At 45.8% G+C, this 15,378-nt stretch overlaps 1 protein-coding gene across 1 annotated transcript in view; it reads right to left on the bottom strand.

The window, feature by feature from the left end:
- The window catches only part of LOC113425321 (perforin-1-like), a 47,943-nt gene extending 32,959 nt beyond the window's left edge, over positions 1-14,984 (bottom strand). The window contains exon 1 of the mRNA XM_087947959.1: positions 14,721-14,984. Coding sequence (XP_087804085.1) covers positions 14,721-14,784 — 64 coding nt within the window. The 5' untranslated portion in view covers positions 14,785-14,984. The remainder of the gene's footprint in view (positions 1-14,720) is intronic.
- Positions 14,985-15,378: the final 394 nt, after the last annotated feature.

Below are 15,378 nucleotides of genomic sequence, written 5' to 3'. Positions count from 1 at the left end.
CTGCTGCATGGTATTGTATATAAAGAAGTTTCTTATGCTAAAAAAAAAAAAAAGATCCAGGAGCAATTTGTTGATATTCCAGAAGTAGCATTCCCTGCTTTAAAACAGAATTATCTCCATCTACATGTAGCATGGGGAAAGGAGGGGGGGGGAATAAAAGGAGGCGTTTTTGCAGGAAACAGGGGAGTGCAATGGAGAGAGAAGGTGATAGAGAGAGGGCACTTTTCTTGGAGGCAAGCCAGAGAAAGAAGGGACAGAAGGAAACAGAGTCTACCAGCTCTCCTGGTCTCCATCTCATGAAGTTAGGGAAGGTAGGGAAAGGAGTGTGAGGAAAGGTAGAGAAAAGGAGTGTGAGAAAAGGTAGAGAAAGGAGTATGAGGGAACATAGAAAAAGGAGTGAGAGGGAAAGTAGAGAAAAGGAGTGTGAGGAAAGGTAGAGAAAAGGAATGTGAGAAAAGGTAGGGAAAGGAGTGTGAGGAAAAGTAGAGAAAAGGAGTGTGAGGAAAGGTAGAGAAAAGGAGTGTGAGTAAAGATAGAGAAAGGGGTATGAGGGAACATAGAAAAAGGAGTGAGAGGGAAAGTAGAGAAAAGGAGTGTGAGGAAAGGTAGAGAAAAGGAATATGAGAAAAGGTAGGGAAAGGAGTGTGAGGAAAAGTAGAGAAAAGGAGTGTGAGGAAAGGTAGAGAAAAGGAGTGTGAGTAAAGGTAGAGAAAGGAGTATGAGGGAACATAGAAAAAGGAGTGAGAGGGAAAGTAGAGAAAAGGAGTGTGAGGAAAGGTAGAGAAAGGAGTATGAGGGAACATAGAAAAAAGGAGTGTGAGGGAAAGTAGAGGAAGGAGTGTGAGGGAAGGTAGAGAACAGGTGTGTGAGAAAAGGTAGAGAAAGGAGTGTGAGGAAAGGTAGAGAAAAGGGGTGAGAGGGAAAGTAGAGACAAAGTGTGCAAGGAAAAGTAGAGAAAAGGAGTATGAGGAAAGGTAGGAAAAGGTGGTAGAAGGGGAAAGAAAGAGTAGAATTGAGAAAGAGGAATCGAAGGAATAGAGGCAATGGAAGGAGAGACCATCAAGTAGCAGAAGAGGATGGAGAGAGAGAGAGGAAGAATGGCCAACCACCGCCATCTCACCACCATCCCACAGCATGACCCACCTGTTGGGAGGGGATTACACAAAGGACCAGCTGGAATGACAAGACAGCAGAGTCCAGCTGACCAGGCATGTGGAGGTGCCTGAGCGAGAGACCAGAGTGGAATGGCAACTCTTAATAACAGACTGTGGCAAGGAAGACACCTGGATGGTTGGAAAAGAGGGCCAGGGAACCCAGACTCCAGCAATCCTTTCAGGGCAAGCACTACACACAGGTCTACCTCTCCACTATTAAATGCACCCGGCGCACCGGGATGGAAAGGCAGGGTATATTGCTGATCCCTTCAAAAAGTAGCCTTCTCAGTAGTGGCCCCTTCTCTATGGAACATTATTCCCACTGAAGTACGATGGGTTCCCACCTGTTGCTTTTCTGAAAGACAAGACCTGGAAAGACATCGAGTCCAGCAATCCACAACTTTTTATTGGTGAAGACGAAGTGGTTGATTTAATTGGGTGGCTGTTGTTCTTGGGTTGGAGTTATGGGTTTTTATGTAGTGGATTTTTAATGTTGCAAGTCATCCGGAATCACCTATGTATGAATTGGGCAGCCACATAATTTTGATAAGTAGATAAATAAATAAATAGATAAATAAATAAATACATACATGCATACACGCATACTTACCTCTGTGTGCGTGTGTGTGTGTGTGTGTGTGTGTGTATGTATGTATGTATGTATGTATGTATGTGTTATGTCTCACCTTCACAAGATAGATGAGAAGTCCAAACTCCAACTAAATACAAGCAGGCAAAAAGATTCAGTATTTACTAAGTTAATTCCTTTGAGCTGGCTAAGTTCTTGGCAGTATCACACACACTGCCTGCCAAGTCCGACAAGATAACAGAAACATAAATCACTAAAGCTTTCCAGAAACAGGATACACCGAAGCTCCACAGAAAAATTCACACTTTGTCCCATGCGGAGTTCTCAGAGCAAACACACCCACTTTTATTCCCTGTGGGGTGCGTCACCAACTCAGCTCAGTCTCTGATTCGTCCACGTCTCCTGCGCTGCATCTCACACTTCCTCCTGCGACATTGCTTAGTATCAAGCCAGCATTCGTCTGCTTGATTCTCCGTCACAGGCTGCTCCGATATGCCCTCCTCCTCCTCCTGATTAGCCTCAACCTGAGGCATAATCAGGGAGGAAGGCATTGCCGAAGAGGAAGGTCCTGGGGAGGAAGGCATTCCCAATTCCTCCTCCTCCTCATCTTCTGGATCCTCTTCCTCTAAGAATTCATGACTTGGAGCCACAACACTATCCCTCACTGCAGGGCCCTTCCCCCGAATCTGACGATCAGGACGTGGTTTCAAGGGGAACTGCTCATGGAAGCTCCGTATAAGGTCTAGGGCATGGAACGTGGAAGCATCCACCCAGGACAGGGCCTCCGGTCCATCCCCCAGCCTCTCGATGAGATACTGAAACCATCCTTTCAGCCAGCGGGAATCCCGAATGCTGACCACTGTGCCGTCAGTGGCGGTATCATTGTCGGGTACAGGTGGTGGAACATCCGCAGCGGGAGGTCGGAGATCACAGGAAGGGGTGTCAGGAACCAAAAGGGAACGGTGGAAGACAGGATGAATGTGCATGGAGCGCGGTAGGGTCAAACAATAAGCTACGGGATTGATGACCGCCTTGATAGGAAAGGGGCCGATGAACCTATGGTCCAGTTTCTTGATCGGGCGGTCGACCCAAAGATGTTTCGTGGACAACCACACCCGGTCTCCCACAGCCAGCGGGGGCATCGCCCGGCGAGATTGATCCGCGAACCTCTTATAGTCCTCCTTGGCCCGTATCAATTGCTGTCTAATCAATTGTTGCACAGAATGCAATTCCGCCAAGAATTCCCATGTCTCAGGAACTGGGGAATCTAAAAGTGTCAATGGAAAAAGCCGCGATGGAAGCCCACATTCGCATAAAAAGGTGTCATTTGGGTGGAGGTGTGCTGGGGGTTGTTGAAGGCAAACTCCGCCAAAGGGAGATAAGCCACCCAATTGTTCTGTCGGTGATTGACAAAACACCGTAAATATTGTTCGAGAATGCCAATCACCTCCTCCATCCCACCATCAGTCTCTGGATGGTGCGCCGACGATAAGCACACCTGTACCTGCAACGCGGTCATCAGGCTCTTCCAGAATTGAGCAGTAAACTGAACACCGCAATCCAAAACTACCCTGTCCGGCAGACCATGTAGACGAAACACATGCTGTAAGAACAACCGGGCAGTAGTACGGGCCGAAGGTAATTTACGACATGGAATAAAGTGGGCCATCTTGGTTAACATGTTGACCACCACAAGTACAGTCGTAAATCCAGACGAAGATGGCAAGTGAGTTAAGAAGTCCATAGAAATCGCTCCCCATGGTCTTTCCGGAGTCGGCAGAGGTTGAAGAAGACCAGGAGGCGCACCTGTCGTGATTTTCGCTTGCCAGCATGGTACACAAGACGTGACATAGGCATCATGCCGGACTCAAGGCCACCAAAAAGTCCGCATGACAAGATGGAGGGTCTTAAAAAACCCAAAATGACCAGCTGCAGGGTTGTCGTGACACTGAGTCATAATAAGGGCTCGAAGTGGCCCCGTGGGCACGTACAACCGGCCCCGATGCTTGAGTAAACCCTCCTCCAAAGTCCATGGGGAGTCGGGTCCAACCTCCCCGTCCTCTGCTGCGACCAGGCGTCTAGGCACTGCGCCTCTCGCACCTGAGTCCGGAAATCCACCGGTTCCTGGACTACGGTCAAGGATTCTGCTGGCAGCACCATCCGTGGAGGAAGGGAGTTCTCGGGGCAAAGGTACTCAGGTTTGCAAGACAGGGCATCCACCCTCCGATTGTGACCACTGGGGATATAGGTCACAGAAAAATTAAACCAGGCAAAAAACAACGACCACCGGATCTGCCACTGGTTCAACTTCCTCACTGTTGACAAGTGTTCCAAATTCCGATGGTCCGTCCAGACCTCCACCTTGTGTCGGGCCCCCTCAAGATGATGTCGCCAAGTCTCAAACGCAGCCTTGATAGCCAGCAACTCTTTTCCCCAGATGGTGTAATTGCGTTCAGAAGGAGTGAGTTTCCAGGAATAGTAAGTGCAGGGAAAAAGAGTCGTGCTATCCGCCAGGGCTTGCAACAGCACCGCCCCAATAGCCATGTTGGATGCATCCGTCTCCACCACAAAAGGATGATGTGGATCAGGATGCCTCAGGACAGGTTCTGCGATGAAGGCCTTCTTGAGGGCCTCAAAAGCCTGTTGCTGCGGGGGCCCCCACTGGAACGGGACCTTCTTTCGAAGGAGCTGGGTTATTGGACCCGTCAGCTTGGTAAAACCCGGGATGAAGGTCCGATAATAATTAGCAAACCCCAAGAGACGTTGAATGTCCTTCACGCGACGAGGGGGTTCCCAACTACACAAGGCCTCCACTTTACGCGTGTCCATGGCGATGCCTTCGGGAGAGATGATGTGTCCCAGGAACTCTATGGAAGTCTGGAAGAAGAGGCATTTCTCCAGCTTCGCATAGAGTTGATGCTCCCGAAGACATTGTAAGACCAGACGAACGTGTTGAAGGTGGCTGTCCCTGGACCTGGAATAAATCAAAATATCGTCCAGGTACACCACCACGAACCGATCTAACATGTCCCAAAACACGTTGTTCATCAGGTGCTGGTTGTACAAGGCGCTGTGGCAGAGATGTGGATGGCTGCTCCTGGACGGGGCGTCGAGTCTTGCACCGTTGAAGTCGGGCGTCGATGCACAAGCATTGCACCACCAGAGCGTCAAGGGTTGGGGCCGGTTCCACTCGAACCAACTCATCCTGCAGCTCATCGGACAGGCCATCCTGAAAAGCATCCATCAAGGCTGCATCATTCCAATTGGAATCCAGACAGATCAGCCGAAATTCCAAAATGAATTCCTGCAGGGGGTGCTTCCCTTGGTGAAGTTCCTTCAGACGTCTGGCTGCCGTCTGCATCCGTATGGGGTCCTCATACATTTGGCGCATATGTTGCCAAAACCCCTGATAATCTGTTAACAATGGGCTGTTCTGCAGTAATATAGGAGTGGCCCATCTGGCAGCTGAGTCTGAAAGGAGGCTTATTACAAACCCCACCCGAGCCCAGTCATCTGGGAAATCCTCCGGTCTCAGAGCCATAAACAATTGGCACTGTCCCATGAAAGCCAGGAACATCTCAGGCTGCCCAGAAAACTTATCTGGCACAGCTACCGGGCATTTCCGATGGGGAGGGGCAGGAGGAGCAGCATGAGCCTGCAGCAGAGCAAGAGGTCCAACAAAGAGGTCAAAAAAGAAGAACCGACCTCTTCCCTGGTCCAACACCTCAAAGCTACAGGACATGAGATTGACTTTAAAAATACCAGAACTATCGCCAAAACCGAACGCTCCAACAACAGAATAATCAGAGAAGCCATAGAGATAGAAAAACGCCCACACAGCATGAATAAAAGAGATGACACCTCCCACCTACCAGCCATTTGGAAACCCGCCCTCATGAACAGACGAGTACCTAACATGAAGAATGGCACCAGACCCACACCCACCAGAGCCACACAAGATGCCACCACCACACTTCCACGTAAAAAGCAGACTCACACCCACACAGAAGATGAGACACGACCACGGACCAGAAGCCGCACTGCAGCTGCATCACTACCCACTTCAAACCCCTCCGAACCATACATGAAGCGAACTGACCCCCACCATGAAGATGCAGCACGACCACGAACTCGAAGCCAAACAGCAAGATCACAGCTCACCAGCTCAAATCCCCCAGCAACTAAGACTAACCTGAGCACAACCAAGCCCCCACCTGAACAGAACACACCTCCAGCCAATCAGAACACAGCCAACCCCCAACCAATCAGAACACAGCCAAACCCCTACCAATGAGAACACAGCCCCACCCAATCAGAACACAGCCAAGCCCCCACCCAATCAAGTCACACCCCCACTAGCAGTTAAAAGGAAGAAGCAGCTGCAAGCTCACATCACTCTGAGAAGCACAGAGCGGAAGACACAAGCCTGAAGATGATGAATGAGATTTCATCGAACGTCGCCTAGATACTTCCAATCTTACGCGGAGAAAACCCGAATAACCAAAGATCCACATACAAATACCCGAGAACCTCAGAAAACAAATATTGCACCTCTACGGGAGGAAACCCACCATCTGACCAGGACTTATGAAAAACTTGAAGTCCAAAGAGCTTCCATTTTATGTGACCTCGCATTCCTATGCAACTGCCGAGATCAAAATTTAATTCCCACAAGCTTCCAATTGAAATTCCACACCAACACAGCAGCCACCAAACACATCCTAAAAAGAACAGAATTGGCCCTAATTAGAAATGAACTTCACACAAAAAGATTCCTCCTAGACCAAATCAACAAAGATCTCCTCACACTTCACCTCAAACTCAGCAACAAGATTCACCCCTTACTTTGGGACAAATCCAAACAACTCGCTGTCTGGAGAGCCGAAACACAGACCACCCTCAAGACAGACACACACACCAACAAACTCAGAAAACTACAACAACGCCAGAAACCAACTCCTCCTCCCTCACAGACACACATGAAACAAACAGTGCACAACATCTCAGACAAGATCCTCACCGAAGCCGAAACCAAGGTCCTTTCAAAAGGATTCACCTTTGCTGTCGCTCCCAAACACATCCCCACAGAAACCATAATATGAGGAGTTGAAACCAGCCTGACCAAAACCAACCCTGATGATGCTAATAGAATCAGACTCGAAATCACCAACATCCTCTGCACTAGCAAGCCACCCAAAAGCAACTTATCCAAAGAAGAACAAACTGCACTACTTAACCTGAAAGAAGACACCAGCATAATAATCCTACCAGCAGACAAGGGCAACGCGACAGTGGTTATGAACACATCTGACTACCAAACCAAGTTAACCAACCCCACATACAAACCCCTAAAGACAGACCCCACCACCTACCTAGAAAAAACCACCAGATCCAAAATAAAAGCCTCCCCCATCAGTGAAGAAATCCAGCAAAGAATCATACCCAGAGAGAAATCATCCAGATGCCCTAAGCTTTATGGTCTCCCCAAGATACACAAAGAAGGAACCCCACTTAGACCAATACTCAGCTCCATAGGCTCACCTCTACAAAACCTAGCCAAATTTCTCGCCAAACAACTACAGCCCTATGCAGAATCCATCAACTCACATGTAAGAAACTCATTCCAGTTCGAGATCATAAAGAAACAAAATTTACAACCCAGCGACCTACTAATGAGCTTCGATGTCATATCCCTCTTCACCCAAGTGCCAATAAAAGAAGCCTTGACAGCCATCCAAAACAAATACAACCCCCCCAAGCACATCCTAGATCTGACCAACCACTGCCTATCCAATACATACTTCACCTACAATGGACAAAAATACAAACAAATAGAAGGAGCACCCATGGGATCACCCCTCTCACCTGTCATCGCAAACCTCTACATGGAACACTTTGAAACACAAGCTCTAGAAAAATATGATCACAAACCCAAACTCTGGCTCAGATACGTAGATGACACCTTCATAATCTGGCCACACAGAAAAGAAAAACTGAACAACTTCCTCACACACCTCAACAGCCTACACCCCAAAATACAATTCACCATGGAAACAGAAGCTAACAATCAACTTCCCTTCCTAGATGTCTTGGTATACAAAAAATACAATGGCTCCCTAGGACACACCATCTACCAGAAGAAAACACATACAAACCGCTATCTACACGCACTCTCACACCACCACCCAGCACAGATCAATTCCGTAGCCAAGACACTCATCTCCAGAACAAAATGCTTAGCTGACGAACAACACCTAAAAACCGAACTACACACTCTCACCAACGTACTAACAGCCAATGGATTCCAAAGAAAGAAGATTACCCACCTAATCCAAAAACAAACCCCAACCAAAATCCAAGACAGAGAACAAGAGAACGGCAAAGCCCTCCTCCCATATATAAAAGGCACTACAGACAAAATCAGCAAGATCCTCCAAAAACACAACATTAAAACAGCATTCTGCACAAACAGAAAAATATCCACCATCCTAAGAAACCCTAAAGACAAAATCGAGTTAGAAAACCAAGGAATATATTAAATCCCGTGCACCGCCTGCCCCACCACATATATTGGACAAACTAACAGAAGAATAAGTGCACGCATTGAAGAACATAAGAACTCAATCAAAAAGAAGAACCGACCTCTTCCCTGGTCCAACACCTCAAAGCCACAGGACATGAGATTGACTTTAAAAATACCAGAACTATCGCCAAAACCGAACACTCCAACAACAGAATAATCAGAGAAGCCATAGAGATAGAAAAACGCCCACACAGCATGAATAAAAGAGATGACACCTCCCGCCTACCAGCCATTTGGAAACCCGCCCTCATGAACAGACGAGTACCTAACATGAAGAATGGCACCAGACCCACACCCACCAGAGCCACACAAGATGCCACCACCACACTTCCACGTAAAAAGCAGACTCACACCCACACAGAAGATGAGACACGACCACGGACCAGAAGCCGCACTGCAGCTGCATCACTACCCACTTCAAACCCCTCCGAACCATACATGAAGCGAACTGACCCCACCATGAAGATGCAGCACGACCACGAACTCGAAGCCAAACAGCAAGATCACAGCTCACCAGCTCAAATCCCCCAGCAACTAAGACTAACCTGAGCACAACCAAGCCCCCACCTGAACAGAACACACCTCCAGCCAATCAGAACACAGCCAACCCCCAACCAATCAGAACACAGCCAAACCCCTACCAATGAGAACACACCCCCACCCAATCAGAAGCCCCCATCCAATCAAGTCACACCCCCACTAGCAGTTAAAAGGAAGAAGCAGCTGCAAGCTCACATCACTCTGAGAAGCACAGAGCGGAAGACACAAGCCTGAAGATGATGAATGAGACTTCATCGAAACGTTGCCTAGATACTTCCAATCTTACGCGGGAGAAAACCCGAATAACCAAAGATCCACATACAAATACCCGCGAGAACCTCAGAAAACACACACACACACACACACACACACACACATATATATATAGATATACAGATATATATATAGATATAGATATAGATATAGATATAGATATAGATATAGATATAGATAGATAGATAGAGAGAGAGAGAGAGAGAGAGAGAGAGAGAATATGTATGCATGTGTGTATACACACACACACATTTGAATTCTTTATTGTCATTGTACGTATATACCAGAGTACGCATTGTACATATATTCAGCAGGTTCTGACCAGTTTTGGAGAACCAGTAGCAGAAATTTTGAGGAGTTCAGAGAACCAGAAAATACCACCTCTGACTGGATATTTTACAGTATCCTTCCCCTGCCATGCCCACCAAGCCATGCCCACAGAACCGGTAGTAAAAAAAATTGAATCCCACCACTGGTATATACACAGTATTATACAATGAAATTATATATATCTATATATCTATATATCTATATATCTATATATCTATATCTATATCTATATCTATATCTATATCTATATCTATATCTATATCTATATCTATATCTATATCTATATTTGTATGTATGTATGTATGTATGTATGTATGTATGTATGTATGTATGGCATTCAGCTTTGTTCGGGTATTTTCCCACGTCATTGTAGTTGTGCTCTTAAAGTTGTAGCAACATTTCGGCAGAATCTCATCTGCCATCATCATGAACACATCTGACTACCAAACCAAGTTAACCAACCTACTCCTAGACCCCACATACCAACCCCTAAAGACAGACCCCACCACCTACCTAGAAAAAACCACCAGATCCAAAATAAAAGCCTCCCCCATCAGTGAAGAAATCCAGCAAAGAATCATACCCAGAGAGAAATCATCCAGATGCCCTAAGCTTTATGGTCTCCCCAAGATACACAAAGAAGGAACTCCACTTAGACCAATACTCAGCTCCATAGGCTCACCTCTACAAAACCTAGCCAAATTTCTCGCCAAACAACTACAGCCCTATGCAGAAACTCATTCCAGTTCATCGATATCATAAAGAAACAAAACTTACAACCCAGCGACCTACTAGTGAGCTTCGATGTCATATCCCTCTTCACCCAAGTGCCAATAAAAGAAGCCTTGACAGCCATCCAAAACAAATACAACCCCCCCAAGCACATCCTAGATCTGACCAACCACTGTCTATCCAATACATACTTCACCTACAACGGACAAAAATACAAATAAATAGAAGGAGCACCCATGGGATCACCCCTCTCACCTGTCATTGCAAACCTCTACATGGAACACTTTGAAACACAAGCTCTAGAAAAATATGATCACAAACCCAAACTCTGGCTCAGATACGTAGATGACACCTTCATAATCTGGCCACACGGAAAAGAAAAACTGAACAACTTCCTCACACACCTCAACAGCCTACACCCCAAAATACAATTCACCATGGAAACAGAAGCTAACAATCAACTTCCCTTCCTAGATGTCTTGGTATACAAAAAACCCAATGGCTCCCTAGGACACACCATCTACCAGAAGAAAACACATACAAACCGCTATCTACATGCACTCTCACACCACCACCCAGCACAGATCAATTCCGTAGCTGAGACACTCATCTCCAGAACAAAATGCTTAGCTGATGAACAACACCTAAAAACCGAACTAAACACTCTCACCAACGTACTAACAGCCAATGGATTCCAAAGAAAGAAGATTACCCACCTAATCCAAAAAGAAACCCCAACCAAAATCCAAGACAGAGAACAAGAGAACGGCAAAGCCCTCCTCCCATATATAAAAGGCACTACAGACAAAATCAGCAAGATCCTCCAAAAACACAACATTAAAACAGCATTCTGCACAAACAGAAAAATATCCACCATCCTAAGAAACCCTAAAGACAAAATCGAGTTAGAAAACCAAGGAATATATTAAATCCCGTGCACCGCCTGCCCCACCACATATATTGGACAAACTAACAGAAGAATAAGTGCACGCATTGAAGAACATAAGAACTCAATCAAAAAAGAAGAACCGACCTCTTCCCTGGTCCAACACCTCAAAGCCACAGGACATGAGATTGACTTTAAAAATACCAGAACTATCGCCAAAACCGAACACTCCAACAACAGAATAATCAGAGAAGCCATAGAGATAGAAAAACGCCCACACAGCATGAATAAAAGAGATGACACCTCCCGCTTACCAGCCATTTGGAAACCCGCCCTCATGAACAGACGAGTGCCTAACATGATGATTGACACCAGACCCACACCCATGAGGGCCACACAAGATGCCACCACCACACTTCTACGTAAAAAGCAGACTCACACCCACACAGAAGATGAGACACGACCACAGACCAGAAGCCGCACTGCAGCTGCATCACTACCCACTTCAAACCCCTCTGAGCCATACATGAAGCGAACTGACCCCCACCATGAAGATGCAGCACGACCACGAACTCGAAGCCAAACAGCAAGATCACAGCTCACAAGCTCAAATCCCCCAGTAACTAAGACCAACCTGAGCACAACCAAGCCCCCACCTGAACAGAACACACCTCCAGCCAATCAGAACATGGCCAACCCCCAACCAATCAGAACACAGCCAAACCCCCAACCAATGAGAACACACCCCACCCAATCAGAACACAGCCAAGCCCCCACCCAATCAAGTCACACCCCCACTAGCAGTTAAAAGGAAGAAGCAGCTGCAAGCTCACATCACTCTGAGAAGCACAGAGCTGAAGACAGAAGCCTGAAGATGATGAATGAGACTTCATCAAAACGTTGCCTAGATACTTTGAATCTTACGCGGGAGAAAACCCGAATAACCAAAGATCCATATATATATATATATATATATATATATATATATATATATATATATATATATATATATATATATATATATATATATATATATATGTATGTATGTATGTATTTGTTTTCTTAAGTTTCTTAATATATATGTATATATGTATATATGTATATATGTATATATGTATATATGTATATATGTATATATGTATATATGTATATATGTATATATGTATATATGTATATATGAGTATATATGAGTATATATGAGCTGAATACCATACATGTAAGTACCCTGAAAACTTAAGAATATATATATATATATATATATATATATATATATATATATATATATATATATATATATATATATATATATATATATATATATTCTTAAGTTTTCATGGTACTTACATGTATGGTATTCAGCTTTGTTTGGGTATTTTCCCACGTCATTATAGTTGTGCTTTTAAAGTTGTAGCAACGTTTTGGCAGAATCTCATCTGACACACACACACACACACACACACACATTACATACATTACATACATTACATACATTACATACATACACACATACATACCAGGAGTGGGATTCAACCGGTGTTACTACCGGTTCGGTGACTATGTTTTGTGCATGCAGGCTGCCACAAGGAGGAGGGGGTCAACCTATTCTCCAAAGCACCTGAAGGCAGTACAAGAAGTAACAGATCGAAACTAATCAAGGAGAGAAGCAACCTAGAAATAAGGAGAAATTTCCTGATAATGAAAACAATTAATCAGTGGAACAGCTTGCCTCCAGAAGTTGAGCCAGACAAGGCTTGTGTTTTAGTTTTAAAAAGATTTAAACTGTGGTGATTTAATTATTTGTATTATGCTTGATTTTTTTCCTGCCTTATGGTTTCTTTTCCTACCCAAGGAGGGGGTCCTTCTTCACTGCTTTACTGGTTCCTGGCACTGCCCTTTTGGGGTGTACTTCCAAGAGGCAGGATGCAAGCTTGGCATTGATTTTTTATACTGCCTTTCTGGGGAGCATGTGATATTTTCTTAAATCTGGATGATTTCCTTAGGATATCTTGTGAGGTGAATGAGAGCAGCTGGTATCTTTAAGTGGTGCAAATGGATCTAAGGATTGCTTCTCCTGGGTGTGCTCTTTCTGGAGAGCTTAAATGACCTCTTTGCTAAAGGGTTTCACTTTATGAGCAAGAGTTAGCTGCTGATAGTTATTGTTGCATTTTAACTATTTTAATTCCTCAAGGTACTCTGGCACCCTTCCTGATTTGTAACTCCAGCTTGCAGTTATTGCTGATGGAAAAGAAGGTATTCAGACAGAATGGTTTAGGTTTCCATGATGGCTGTGGCTATCGTTGGTCTTCAGTTTGTATTCTCCCATTTCTAATCTAATGATTGGTATTTAGGGCAGCTTTTTGCAAGCAAAGAAAGTTTTTTGTATTTTTATACAGATAATCCTTGACTTACAACAGTTCATTTAGCGACCATTCAAAGATACAATGGCACTGAAAAAAGTGACTTATGACTGTTTTTCACACTTACAACTGTTGCAGCATCCCCATGGTTACGAGTGGCCAGTAGAGGAGAAGTGCCCCTCAACATGAGTGACGTCGACTTGGTCATGCCCACCCCATCACATGCCCACCCAGCCACGCCTACCCAGCTGGTCATTAGGGCTGAGAACCAGTTGTTAAATTATTTAAACCCCACCACTGTGAATTCCAATCTCTCAGAGGCAGGAGGGGCAAACTCTATGACCTCTAGACCTTTCAAGGCTGTCTCTTGGGTCCTTAGAGCTGGTTTCATTGGATCCTCCCTCGGAGTTGCCATGACGCTGAGGTTGGGTTTGCTGATTGACATGCCACAGCTTGATGCCCTTCCTTCCCACCTCTGACACTGTGGTCCTGGGAGGTATTTTACGCATGGGAGGGAAGGACGTGCTCCATCTGCTAGCCCTTCAGCATTGGTCCCAGTTGAGGTCACTTCCTTTGCCAACACATACCAGCATTGCAGGGTTCGTGGGGCCCTGCACGAGACACAGGTGTGGTAGATGTCATAGTTGAGACCATCTTCAGAGCAGTCAATGAGGATACCTTAGGGTCATGTGGCCAGCTGGCATGCCAACTTTTGGAACTCCTGGGTGTACATGGCCACCAACCGTTGCCTTTGGGTGATTGTCTTTATCCAGATCTGAACCTTGTACTCGGCCAGTGGGTCTTTGAACTGCTGGTGGAGGGCTGCCATAAAGTGGTCATAGTTCTTCAATTGGGCAGCATAGTTATTGTGGAGGGAGACATCCACTCAGCCACTCGCCCCTCCAGAGCCATGATTACCCATCTTATTCGGGCTTCCCCCATCTCCAATTCAGCTCCATACTTCCGCATGTAGTTCCAGACTTGCACCAGGAAGAACCCCAGATGCTCGGGTTCTCCCTCATATTTAACCCCCAAGTCAGGGAGCTTTGGGGCCCAGCACCTTTGAGGAGTGGTCCCTGTAGGCAGAATGGCTTATGCAGCTTGGTTTAGGGTGACCCAGAAAACGTGTGTAACTGTCTGTGCAAGAGGCTCTTGGGCTCTTCAACTCCCTCTAACCTGTTGCATCAGGAACAGGGCCTGGTTCAGCATGGCTTCCTCTGGACTTTCCTCTGGGAAGGGGTCTGGGTCTTCCCTCTACCCCACATTTCTCACCCACCTGAGCCTGATGGGCTTCTCATTGAGGTCCAGCTCCTCTCGCCATTCGGCCTCACCTCGAGCATGTTATGGTCTAGTGGGGGAGTTGGCCAAAGCTCCAGTTCCCTCCAGCTCACCCCTGTGGTTGGACATTGGATGCTCAGTTCCCACGGTAGACTGCTGTCTCTGGATTGACAATTAAAGCAGAGCTTGTCTAATATCAGGGCTGCCTCTGTCCATCTTCTAGGAAGGAAAAATCCTTGGCTCCATAGATTTAGAGAAAAGTACTTTTACTGGGAATGAACTGAAAGCAACAAAATTCCAGGCAAGTTCTGAAGCAAAGTGCATGAAAACAGCAACTTGAAACAAACTGTACACAGCCCAGCCCCCTTGTGGCTAGGCAGCTAGAGGCCACTGCATACCAAAGCCAACATAAATGCCCTTGGAGAGAGAAGCGAAATGCAGGCCATAGTTGCAAAGCTGCAATGAAAAAAATCTCCATTGATCTCTCTCCCCTTTTCTATGGCAGCAGGCTAGCTGACAGGAAGAGTGATTCCAAAGACTTGGGCTTCTGTGCATACAGGAAGTTCTTGATTTATGATCATTCATTTAATGATGGTCCAAAGTTATGACAACCTTGGAAAAAGTGATTTATGAACTGACCTCAAAGTTACGACCAG

The sequence above is a fragment of the Notechis scutatus genome, chromosome Z (assembly GCF_049901735.1).
Source record: "Notechis scutatus isolate UNSWTSFEM ecotype Mainland chromosome Z, rNotScu1.2, whole genome shotgun sequence".
NCBI lineage: Eukaryota > Metazoa > Chordata > Lepidosauria > Squamata > Elapidae > Notechis > Notechis scutatus.
This window is presented reverse-complemented; position numbering and strand designations above follow the sequence as displayed.